Source organism: Eptesicus fuscus, chromosome 15 (assembly GCF_027574615.1).
Source record: "Eptesicus fuscus isolate TK198812 chromosome 15, DD_ASM_mEF_20220401, whole genome shotgun sequence".
Classification (NCBI taxonomy): domain Eukaryota; kingdom Metazoa; phylum Chordata; class Mammalia; order Chiroptera; family Vespertilionidae; genus Eptesicus; species Eptesicus fuscus.
This window is the reverse complement of record NC_072487.1, coordinates 22,863,363-22,876,844: the sequence shown is the minus strand read 5'-3', so window position 1 is coordinate 22,876,844 and position 13,482 is coordinate 22,863,363. Positions and strand designations below refer to the sequence as shown.

The 13,482-nt window shown below is 37.2% G+C and overlaps 1 protein-coding gene across 14 annotated transcripts in view; it reads right to left on the bottom strand.

The window, feature by feature from the left end:
- NFIB (nuclear factor I B) overlaps window positions 1–13,482 on the bottom strand; it is a 231,906-nt gene that overhangs the window by 88,597 nt on the left and 129,827 nt on the right. For 13 of the 14 annotated variants that reach the window (XM_008145018.3, XM_054727164.1, XM_054727165.1 and 10 more), the window contains one exon: window positions 2,537–2,590. The exons of the other annotated variant lie outside the window; for it this stretch is intronic. In XM_008145018.3, the coding sequence (XP_008143240.2) occupies window positions 2,537–2,590 (54 nt within the window). The remainder of the gene's footprint in view (window positions 1–2,536; window positions 2,591–13,482) is intronic. 14 annotated transcript variants of the gene reach the window in all.

Below are 13,482 nucleotides of genomic sequence, written 5' to 3'. Positions count from 1 at the left end.
ATAAATGGACTGTGCCTTCTCCAGATATTGAAACTCCACTTGGAGATTTCACATTTCAGCCAAGGCCAGAATACAGAGATGAAAAGGGCCTCGCAAAGATGAATTACACTCTAAAATACCAAACATGCTTGCACTTATGAAAAGAGCTTTTAATAATAAGTATAATTTATCTCAACTGACTGTAATACAAAAACCTTAGTAAGCTCTGATTTTTCACATTTCAAATTAGAAACTAGTCTATGTTCCTAACAGCTTGATTTATTTCAAGGTATTGCAGAACAAATCCTTAATTTCATCAAACAGAATTCCTTAATAGTCTCTATGGTTCATTCCATAATATAACGATATACGCAAAGCATGTTAAAATGATGGAATGTTTCTGAATCATCAAAGAATATTCTAATTATATTCCATTTAATTTTGGTATTATGTATGTTTTACCATATTCTAACTCTGAAAAACTGGTAATTGATGTATAATGTATGTATATACAATATTCAACAACCTAGTTTTAGGACATAGTTCTCAAAAAGGCTCAATTTCCAAGGAAAATTTAAAAGGAAAAAAACTAGGTTTGATTTTTATCTGTTTGCCATATTATATGCAAAGAGATAAATTAAGAGATGCTACACTGAATGCAGCAAGAAAAAGACGTGACAAAACTTCGGGGCAAATATCGAAAAATTGAATTCTGACATTACATAACTATTCAAAGTTTCGTTCAGCTCAAGGGAAGAACATTCTTATGTGAGCATAATTCTTTCTGTACGTGTTCAGAAATGCATTTCAAACAATAACAGCTTTATTAATTTCAAATCAAGCTGTCATTCTAAGGCACAGAACATATCCTTTATTTAGTCTGACTTAAAATACTTATCAACTCTTTTTCTACTAGAGGGTTCTTCTTCCTTTCCCATTCTTTGTAAAGTGAGTGAGGGAGCTTTTAAAACATGTTTGGGTACAATTCACTCTTGGCTATCTTGCTATGCAGAGGAAATATCAGTCAACTAAGAAGTAATTTTAAAGATTACAAGCTAATGAAATTTCCTCAACTTCAGAAAATTTCTGACAAAATTCATTATATTGTATAAATAATTTATCATTGCAATCAATGTTATAAAGAGTTTTTCTTTTTGGGGATTCTAATTATCCAGACATACAAAAATAAAATAATAAATTCACTGAAATTTACATTTAAAATTGTTCGGTCTTTTTAATGTTTTGTTATCAAATTGTAATAATACTAAAATGTTTTGATGAAAGTAATGAAAAATCAACTTAGTATACATTTTTAAATCTAAATTTAAGTAGAACTTTTTATCCTTAAAGTATATATTATTTTTGTCAAACAATACGATTTTGTACAATACAGAGTAAATATGTAGTTGTAAAAAAATAATTTTTCTAAGATAAAAATACGGTCAAGACTCAGAAAAAAAAATATTCTGTTTGACTTTGCATTTTTATTTGGATATTTACTTGATGTATCTTCCCAACACCATTTAAAACAAGGCTGATCTGACATCTGTAGTTCTGGGGTTCTTCAGGTATTTCAACCTCACGTTAGCAAAGCATGATGACAAGGAAGATCAAACAATTAAGGACTGAAAACTAAGTCTACATGAGGAAACTTTTATTAAATTTTTTGGTTTATTTTCCATGGAAATACAGATGCAATTATTTGGTGATGTAGATGGCATCTGTGTTTTTTGTTTGGATGTTTTGTTTGCTTTGGTGTTTGTTTTTGTTAGCTTTATTCTTAGAGCATTCCTTTACCAAAGTTACAGATACAATTAAAATTTTTACGACACTGAAATATTAGAAGTTCTCCTTTGTACTGGATTTACCTCATGTGAAAAGACACCCCTCCTAAATCAATATCAAAAGTCTATATGTTCAGATTTAGGAGCAACAAAACCATGAAGACAGCCAAACTATAAAAACCCATTTTCAGACCTGGAACAACTTCTGAAAATAAAGAGGATACTTGGCATACATCACACTAAACGAAAAGTCCAACTCTCATTATTTCCTGATTCTGGGAATCCAATAAAAACCTTATGGAATAAAAACTCGTTTGCAAAAATCCATCACCGACAACATAACCAACCACCACTACCACCCTCTATAGTAAGAGTATGAAAAATTTTACTTTTTCTTGTGTGTTTTATAAGAAAGATGTAAATGAGATTTTTGGGGTGGTTTTTTTGTGTGTGTGTGTGTTTTGTTTTGTTTTTTGGCTTTTCAAACAGCAATGACTTTTAGCACCTGAAAGATACACAACTAAAATGCACGCATATTCATTTTCAAAGAAACACCAACAAAAATGAAAACGTTGGCGATTACGTAAATGCTGATGACGCCAATATGGAAGCATGTACCACCGTGAAGAGCCTGAGCAGAATCACATCTTGTCCTGATCATACCTGCCCGCCAGGACAAAATAGGCAGCTGACCAATTACGGGGCGTTTATCTACACAGTGGTACCTTTGTTCTGCAATGTCAGATTGCAAACGTCCTGGAACACATATTTACCTGGAGGATTCTTGGCAGGATCATTGTGGCTTGGACTTCCTGATTGTCCAGAATCTGTAACGAAATCACAGAAAATGTTTTATTTTTAATTTGTTTTCAAAGAATTTCACAATCCTCAGAAGGGCTGCAAAAATGTTTTTTAAGGTGGAACAATGAAGTTGAGTGTTTAGATAAAGTCTACTTTCCCAAGCCTTTCAGCAGCAACATTTTATTTATCAAATCAGATGAATGCCTATACATATAGGCGGAGTATAGCTCTGTAAGATTATTTGGGTAGAGCAGGGCTTTTTCGAAACAAAAGGTCTGGCAACAAAGGTGGTTTAAAGGTTGGGCCTGTCAGGAGCAACATGAAATACCCCAGATAAATCCCCTAAAAATGCAATCTGAGTATAATTAAACATGCTTTTAAAAAACCTGAAGAGGGTTTTATTCAATGATTAAAATACACAGAAACGAGAGTCCGTTTTTCCAAGATTTCGTGTGCATACACATGTGTCCGCTCCAATTATCCCCCAACCTACTGGACCCAGGCCCAGATTTGTCTGCATCCCATAATAGCAATCGATTTGCAAACACCAAGAAAAGCACAAATTACTAGGTAGATACCAACAGGGCTTGGTGGAGAGCAAATTGCTGGATCAATTTAATTTCCATCTGTGATAGACGGAGAGACTGCAGATAAGGAGGGGAGAGATCAATGCTGTGGATCTGAATTTCCTGCACCACTTTATTCCTCACCGACGCTACAGAAGGGAACATGAAGGCTACAGTACTGTTAGGCAACACGCCTTCCCTGACTAATCCGACCTGGTGGTGTTTAGTTCACTCCTCTTTCCTCCTTGTTCCTTCTGCATTTATCTGTCACTTGCCCCATATTATCATACACTTACTTGCTTGCACGTCCCTTTGTAATATTCTTTGACTGGTTCTCGTATTTAAGCTTTGTCTCCCCAACTAAATGGCATGCTCCTAAGCAGAGACTGTCTACTTCTTTTGTGTCTTCCTCAGTGTGCTGTTCACGGCTGTGAATGCACTAGGGCTTTCAGAAAATGCCAGAGACATGGACGGCTCAGGTTCAGCAGCCTCCTTTGCTTGCCTAGAAAAGGCAATTTTGAACTTGATGGTAAATTTCAACAAAATCTGATAGGTGGGCACAGACACGTCTGTCCTTTCCCTGGGACCCTGCCACTGCACCTAAGCCAAGACAGGGATCCAGTGTCATTTAAGCAGAAGAATTTGTGCAAGTTTTTTTCAGTGGGATTATTCAGCTCTTTCCCTGAGGAGATTAACATACTGCAATTGCTGTTTCTACTATTCAATGCAAGGACATCCCGTTAGTTTCTTTCTGTAGAAAACTTGGTTATTTATTTCTGCCCTTTGCCTCAGGCCTGCTAACTAGATTTAATGCTGAGATCAGATTTTTTTTTACCCCTTCATTCCACTTCCTTGTCAGTTTCTTTTTGCTCCAGAACAGTTTTCATGTAATCATAGTAAACATATTTAGTGATTCCCACATTATCCTCCAATTTATCCTGAGTTCTCAAAATGGAAGCAAAAAACTGGTAAGGACTACTCCTGCAAGTCAAATTCTGACTAGGGCTGTCCCTCTAAAAAGCTGGTCCCTCATCTCCAAATTATTCTATTACATCTTCTGAAATTGAGGAGCGATTCGGTGATGTATAACTTGGGAGATCAATCTTTCTCTTTTTACATTCCTGTAAAAGATGGTACAACACTGGCTACTTTCCAGGCATGGAGCATGATAGTTACATAAAAATGATAAATCATATCGTTTTGCTACAACCTCAGCTATTTCTGCCTTGAGCCCCTCTGACAAATGGCCCTCTGTATTGATACTACATTACAGTTTAATTTCTCAAGCGACTCCAACATTTTGAGGAGTTCCTATTCATGCAGATTAGCACACCCACTGACCAAAGCCTCCCCGTGTTTTCTTTTCCCCTCTAATGCTGCCTCACATTTAAGGAGGTCTAGGCATGCATCCCTCAAGGTGGTTCATGCCACCTTCATGAAGACACACCGTGTGGCAGGTTAAGGTTATCATCAGAGAACAGGAGTTGTAGACCCTACATGAAGCTTAGCATGGTTAGTTAAATCAACTTCAAAATGGTATCACGAAACACTTTCTCACTGTCTGGTTGCTAAAAGTTGGACCAGTAAAGAATGGCAGTCTTGCCCTAACTGGTTTGGCTCAGTGGGTAGAGCGTCGGCCTGTGGACTGAAGGGTCCCAGGTTTGATTCCGGTCAAGGGCATGTACCTTGGTTGCGGGTACATCCCCAGTAGGGGGGTGTGCAGGAGGCAGCTGATCGATGTTTCTCTCTCATCGATGTTTCTAACTCTCTATCCCTCTCCCTTCCTCTCTGTAAAAAATAAATAAAATTTATTTAAATAAATAAAAGAATGACAGTCTCTTCCATTCCTAAGAAAGTATTCCATTAGAAAAACGGCACCCCCTGTGACCACAACATCCCACTTGGGAAACCCGGTTCTCTTCTACTACAAATTACCCTTTTCCTCCATTTCCAACAAATGCAGACTAACCTCTTCAATTGAAAAAACATAATTACTAAAAAAAACCACAAGCATTTGAGGGAAATCTGAAATAGACCCTAAAATTTGAGTCATATACTAGGTTTTAATAAGAATTCCACTTACTAAAATGATCTGGCATTTACTGGCACACAACGGCAGCCTTCCCCTCATACTCCAAAGCCTGTGCCGTCCCAGGAGGTAAAATGGCATATACTGGCTCCCCAAGCATAGAGGAGGGCCCCTCAGGGAGAGGGCTAGAAAACACTTACTTTTCAGACTGTAAATTCTAACACTATTATCTACTCTTAACTCTTATGTCACCTTATATCGGTCACTTACTTCCAACTGCTGGAAAAGGAAGCAAGCAGGGAGTCGCACTTGGCAGAAAAGCCAAAAATGAACTGTTATTGTGGTTATCTTCAGAGAAGCAATTATTCAGACCACATCTAAAACCCTTCCAGTTCACTACCCAGGTCAAATTACTCTATATCCAAAGGTTTCATTTAACCACTTCCATCATTTGCTCAAGTCGTGTGTGTGTGTGTGTGTGTGTGTGTGTGTGTGTGTGTGCGTGCGCGCGTGTGTGTGCGTGTGTGTACTTAATGTGTCATATCTCTGCCCCTCACTAGGGTGATCTTGTGCAAAATTACTTAACTCTTAGAGCCTTGTGGTCTTGATTTTTAAAACTGTAATACTATCTATGTCATAGAATCATTGCCAAGATTTTATTATATAAGGCATCAAGCACCGGTTAGACACATTCTGCACAATCAATAAACGAAAGATAATATTAAACATAGAGGCCACGTTAAAAAAAAAAAAGATTCATAGTTTGAATCGACCAACTTTCAGGAGGAAAAGGAGAAAAGGGATGTGACAAAATCCTGTCCATCCCAGGACAAGCATCTAAAATAGTCTGTGGTTAATCAACTGAACATAGACCCAGTGTGTGGCCTTCGGAGAAGTCCCACTGTCCCCAAAACAGACAAGTCATATTGCTGTTGACAGGATCTCAGGAGCTGTCATGCTCAAAAAGCAATAGGTATCAGCCATCTGATAAAATTACCTTCCACAAGGCTTAAATATTTGAGGAAGAAGGCTGGTAAGGGTGGGGTTGTGAGTCACCCAGCACACGGGTCTTCAGTCTAGAAAGAAGATTTTGATTCAGTAGAAAAATAAGGGAGGAGAATGGGTCTTGAAGGCAGCAGACCTAAACCAGTCCTCGTCATTCCCTCCACATTTCATTTTTGTCTTCCTTGATCTCAATCTCTATTTTTTTTCTTCATTTCCTTGTTTATATCTTTCTGGCTTACTGCACATAATGTACATCTGAAATACATTTTGTACTCCATACTTATGACAATCTCATATTCGCATTCTTTAGGTTTAAGTGTGAATCAAGCATACTATATTTCTTCTCCTAGGAAAAAATATTAATAAAGCCATTTCTAAATTACTACTCAATCAATTCCTCCTCCCTTAGGTTATAGATTCCCCAGAAACTTATTAGGAAAGGTGAGGGTCACCCCCACATGATGACCCTTACCAACTTTTCCTCAATACTTTTCTACACTCCTTATAAAAAAGCAGCCAATCTTTTATGGCTTTTCTAATATCTATACTTTACCTAAGTAGTGACCGGGTTTCCGTAACGAGCCAATTTTATAGAAAATCCTGGATACTTCAGTGATTTAAATGGCTTATCCAAAGTTAAATGGCAACTATTAAAATACATGTCCTCTACATGGGCCACCCATTCAGACACATTGCCTCTTGGGTGGCTATGATGCAATCTTAAAATCATGCAAAGCCAAATGATCTTTTAGTAGATTACGTGTTTCTGAGAACTTGACCTTCCTTTAACCTCCCACCATTTACCAATACATTCAAAACATTTTTCACAAATTAAAAAAAAAAAAAAACTTTAGCTATTCTTTCTACCTACATTGGAAATAATAATTATTATCATTGAAGTCTTTACACCAACTGATGCTGTCAAGACAGGCCAACTCTAAATCGAATTTAGTTTGGATTCTCTCCACTAAACAAAGGACATTCTAATGTTTCACTTATAATCTGGTGGGAGTCCAATAAAATGTTTTGTCAAATATATAAGATAATAAATAATGACCTGCTAAATGTTTGTTACTGAGTATTAACTTTCTAGGGGGGATGAACTACTTATCTGATGTGGGTGGATCATCAAAACTGTGAAAGATTTTTTGAAGGTCGTTAATGTAAGCATCGATTAAATGCAAATCCAGTTGCTGATGTTTGGAACATAATAGGATCTCCATAAATGAGTATTAAATTTCCATTTAATTTACAATAACAACCGTTTAAAACATTGTTTAAAAAGGAAGAATATAAATTCTATGTCTTCTAGAAGCTCAGAGGCTACTCAAAGAGACAGAAATGTACAAATTAAAAAATACACTATGATAGGTACTATAAGTGAGTATATACCAAGAGAGAACAATTGGTTCTTCCTAGGATGGATGGACAAGAGTATGTCATAAAAGATATCAGTGGGAGGTGACCTTTGGAACAGGATCTTAAAAAAATGAACAGCCAAAACCGGTTTGGCTCAGTGGATAGAGCGTGGCCTGCGGACTGAAGGGTCCCAGGTTTGATTCCGGTCAAGGGCATGTACATTGGTTGCGGGCACATCCCCGGTGGGGGGTGTGCAGGAGGCAGCTGGTCGATGTTTCTCTCTCATCGATGTTTCTAGCTCTCTATCCCTCTCCCTTCCTCTCTGTAAAAAATCAATAAAAGAAAAAAAGAAAATAAAAATGAACAGATCTCATATCTTTCCAGTACCTATCCCACTCTACCACCGGGGTGATCACTTAAAACCCAAAACTGATTAAGCTACTTCCCTGCTCAAAGTCATACATATATCACAAATCCCAACAGGAAAAAAATTCAAATTTTAGTCCTTCAATCACCATGACTCGGCCCCTACCAACACCTGGGTCCTACCTTCGCTTTTAGATGTCCCACTATCTCCCGAGTCTTTGCACATGGTGTCCCTTTTTTTTCTACCTGAAGTCCTCCCTTTCAGAGAGGGGCCCCTCCCTTTTAGACTCAGAACTGCACGAAGGCAGGGATGCTACCATCGTTGGTCCAATGGCCCTAATCTTTGGTATGGTGCCTGGCGCATTTGGTTGAGGAAGTGAAATGAATAGGAAACAACTGGTGTGTAAAGCACAGAAGCGCACCAAGAAGAAAGGCTGGGCGTGCCCCCTCTGCGCAGAAACATACGTCAGAAGTCAAACAGACAAGCCTTTGGTGACGGGGAAAGAGGAGAGAAGAACAATTCCCAGGGCTAGGTCTCATGGTCTAATACAAGGTCCAATCTTCCTTGGAAGTAGGAGGGGACCGATAAGAGGATCTACCATGAGTCAGAAATTAATTTCTCGTTCTCTCTTACAAAGGGAAGAGCTGTTTGGTGGGGATCTAGAAAGCAGGGCCCCAGTGTGTGAGCAGGAGGACGAGAAGCTGTTCGTGAACTTTACACAGAAGTGGCCTTTCTACTCCAAGATGAAACTTATTCCAGGAATTCATTTTACTCTCTGACACCATGACGTGAGTATCAACAGGAAAACTACAATTAAGAAGCATGATTTTAACTTATAGTCATTTTGGTGCAAAGAAGGAACGGAACAAACTTGTCAATTCCCTTCTGGCTCTAAAATTCTATAACAATCTAGCTTTTATATCCAGGGATATCAAAGAGTAAATGAAACCCACACTGTAACCTGTTAATCTACAGATAGCCTCTTGCTAGAACTAAAATTAGTCATCATGTGATAAAAGGCTCCTTTGTCATATTCCTGTGCTTTAAGCAGGTAAAGAAACAGCCCATTGTCAACCAAAGAATATGGGATTTTTTTTAAAGGCTTAGATTAGCCCCCTTCTTTCTCCCTAAAACATTAGTGATTATCAACATACCAACATAGTACATTTTTATGAATTAAATAAACATACAGCACACCATAAAGAATCACTTAAACAAGAGAAAAGACAAGATGTAAGGAACAAACACTGGAGGGAAGGGACACAGATGAACTTCATAATAGAACACAAAAAAGTAAGACAAAAACATTCACCTTTTTATAGGAAATAGAGACAAAACTATTCCTCTCCTGTTGCACCTCACTCTTGGCTATTTACTTTCCACAATGACTGATTCCCTTGGATTTAGACTAGTAGTGGTTGGCTTTATGTAAAGCACTATACAGCTTCGGTTTTAGTGGAGGACTGCTTCATCTGTTTGCGTGACACAAAACTATAGTTTTACAATATTTTCTTTTTCCTCTATTAAATGTTTATTAGAATAACACAAGGAGAACATGGGAAGACTAAGTGCTTTACTTGTCTCACATTCGCATATAAGTGTGCAGGAAAATGCTCTCTCTCAAACTCTGGCTCTCTCTTATCTCGCTGTCTCTTCCCTCCGCTGCTATTTCTGTTTCTCTGTCTCTTCTCAAAAGGACATTGCATTATATGACATCCACTTCATTGCAAAACTTGAATAAGCAGCTATCCATGGGACGCAGCGACTCTGTCACTTTCTTCCTTTTGTTTTTGTTGTTGTTAATGTTGTTTTCTTCTGTCACTTTCCTGATGGAATCCGTGTTTTTGCTGAATCTGTAACCCTTTTCCTAAACCCAGATCTGAGCAGGAAGAGAAATCAAACCTTCTCTGAATACTTTTGGCACAACCATAATAATATTCTGGAGACGTGGCTTCCTGCATATTTTTAATAATACTTTTTCATCTACATTATTTCCCATCGGAAGGCATGTTTGATAGAGCTAAATTCATCATTTTAAAGGATGCTGCAATGTTGAGGCTCCTTACAGTTAAAGTAACTTAATTAACCAAAGAAAAACATGGAAAGAGAAAGCAGATAGATGTGTAATATATCCTCTATTTTCTATCCTTACACATTCCATCTAGATCTGTTATTAAACTTTCTTTTAAAGAGCAACCCTTTTTTTTTTTTTTCTTAACAGGGAGATTTGGTTCAAAACATCGCATCTCAAGGAATAAATAAGAATTTATTTGGGATCAAGACCACAGTTTGTCCACAAGGAATTAGCTGAAAAACATAGGCCACTAAAATTTAAAGAAAAAGCAAATCACATACGTGTAGGAGAGAAAATCGTACTTATCCAAGCCAGGGATGATGGACCAGCACAGATAAGAATACCCTGAACCCAACATTTGCAACTGCCCAGCATCTCTGACCAGAGGGCTGCACTGCTTCGCTAACTAGCACGCAAACCCCCACAAACGAAAGCAGGGAGAATCCTAGCTGACCTTTCTGGCCTGAGATTAAGTTCAATGACTCCCTACTGACCCAGGGATTGAGTGAACTAAAGGTCATGAGCAGGGTCATCTACATGTCTTGCTTTTAAAGCCTTTAGCCTATAGAATGCAAGGACCCCATCCTAGTCATTGTCCAGATTGCTAACTTTCTACAGTGTGTTTTCAATTAAGTAAATAAAATGTAGTAATTAAATCAAGATTGCGTAATATGTTTTTGATTTGTAATCTCATTTAAATTAATTAACTGACTCAATCCTTGTTTAGTTTTTAAACTGGCCTAGTTAGGAAAGAGTCCCTGGGAGCAAATCCAGTTTTCTATCTTTAAAAACAAGGCAAAGCAATCTGGCATACTTAAAAAAAAAAATTTTTTTTTAATGCACCAGCAAAATATAAATACAGAGGCAAGAGTGTTAGTGTAGAGGAAGGAGGAGTTTTATGGCATGATTTTGACTAAAAAAAGAAAAAATAGTTCTCGCACTAGAGAGAAATAAACCAAAACATTATTTATTCAAAACATTTCTTTTCCAATTTTATGAAGATTGCATGTTTGTTGGAAGCAAAACATTTCCAGCTGTACTTTAAGTTTCTGAAGAGAGCTGTAAGATTTATAATCTTTCATAAATGCTGCCCATATCTCATAATATTAAATGAACACGCCACTGCGTACTTTAAGGAACAATTTGCCAATGCGCTTTGCCACATGAAAACAATGAAATCCTGTCCAAAGACCAGCCAGATCCAGTAGGAAAAGATGAGATGAATGTTCTGTCTTTCCCATCTGGGAGACATTGTGGATTTCAGCTATAGTATGTAATATAAATTTTTTTCCTTGGAAACCAAGAAACCTGCATTTTATAGCAAGGTATGTAGTGCAAAGAGAATGTTGGTGAAATATGAATCTGGAAATGAAAACCAGAATGTCATCAGGCTCAAGAACATAATTATGAAGGCAAATTGAAAAATCAATGCAAAATTTCAACATAAACCAAATGCAATGTTTAGGATCCTGTTAGTCTCAAATTTTCTCTTAAAAAGAAAGGCATGGAAAAATAAATGCCCTTTTACCTCTAAAGTTCTGAACAGTGCTTGTTACACTGCCTGACACAGTCCCTTACATATCTGCTTTGTTTTATCCGGGGGTCTCCATGCACTATTCTAAACCCTATACATAACCCACTCCTGGATACACAAGGTCGTTCCCTATATCTCCCCAAAACTTAATATAATATTGGAGATATAGATTAAAACCAGACACAAGACTTTCTAATACGTCATTGGCCATCTTTCTTCTCAGGGAACGGGACGTGTTTTCTCAAAAATGTCTGGAGAGTCAGAACCGCTAGGTTCTACTCAGCAACTACCAACCACTTGGACTCTGACCCTGAGGAAACCACTTCAGGCCTGAGTCAGTTTTCATCGTGCCCAGTCACTTAAACCTGCATAAGAAAAAGGCACGAGTTTTCAAGCCTTCGTCATTTCCCAAAAGGATTAAGATGGGGAAAAAAATAACTTCCTTCAGTAGTGAAAATATGCACAAGTATGTGTGAGGAACGGCTAAGATATTTTTTTAAGTATACCTTAAGGTTTAATCTTCCCCCTCCTACCACCAGCAAAGAAAACCACCTAGCTGGTTCTCTGTTTTCACACTGTACTTCCCCTTGAAAAGGCTAATGACATTGGTAATTAAAGGACTGGATTCGTGTCCAGCTCTCCTCCGAGATTGTAAAATCCATGGGGGCAGGATCCATGTTAGTCTTATTCACGGTCCAGCAGGATTCCTGGCCCATGTGCTCAGTCAGCCTTTTTTTAACACATAAGCACAATTTAACAGTGAGCAAGACCTTGATGGCTGAAACCACTCAGAACATGTCCTCGAATTATCCATAAATTGCCAGCAATGCCAATTATCACTTTTACTTGTTTGGTTACTATCTACACATACTCTGTTTTTTAAGTATCTGCAACCTCTCTATATAAATTTAGAAACTGACTCCGTCATTGATCAAAAAGTCATATTCTTATTTTTTTCCAGTGCTCATTTTAAGGCATGTCTGCCTTAAAATATTTATTAAAAAAACAGATTTCTCCATTACGTTAGGTAAAAACATATTTTGCTAAATTCTTAAAATATGTATGTTAAAATCACAATGAGTTCAGAGAAAAGAAAGTGGGTGGGTTTTGCACATGCCCTATTAGTTATGCATATATAATACACATAACCGTCCTTACTTTTTTGTTAAATCATGGCTCTTAAGTCAATGATATATCTATATAAAAATAAATCATATGTTTAATCAAAGGTGCATAATAATAAGCAGCGTAATAGAGGAAGACAAAGATAATATACTATCTACCGAGTTAAAGTAGATTTGTGTATCAGACATTCATTACTGCTTTTGTTTTATCATAATATTGGAGGAAAAAATCAGAGAAGTCACTTGATGAAACAGGAAGCTTGCTGATGTGGCAGATAATGGTATTAAATGTCCTCAGAGTTCCTTGATAAGTGGTTCAAAGAACTTCTGTTCCCATGTTTTCAGGGCAAAAGCTAATTTACCAGGAATAAAACTACTTGAATAATACATCATGTGAACTAACATTTTTGAAAAAGGATAAAATGAGGAAGCAAATGAGGAGATAGCAACTTCCTCCTGCAAATTAAAACTATGCAAGAAAGGACAGTAACTCAATTTAACTGATAAAATAAAACAACAAAAGAAATGGCTAACTCATATTGTTCCTTCTTTATTAAAGAGGTCAAGATTATTCTAATATGTGAAATAATGTATGTTTGAAAGAACTCTGAAAAGTTTACAACCCAACAGAAATATGAAGGTTTCTTATAATTTTATGGGTCAATATTCTTTCAAATGGTTGTTTTAAGAAGAAAGTTAAAAATACAGGTAATTTTAACCAAGTATAATAAAGAGCCTATTATAAAACCCTACCATGAAATTCACTGTTCATTGCTGTGGTTGTTTGGGAGATGAGATAAAATGATGAATGACATGTCCACTTGCTACATCCATTTTAAAGGGGACCAGGAGCATAAGGA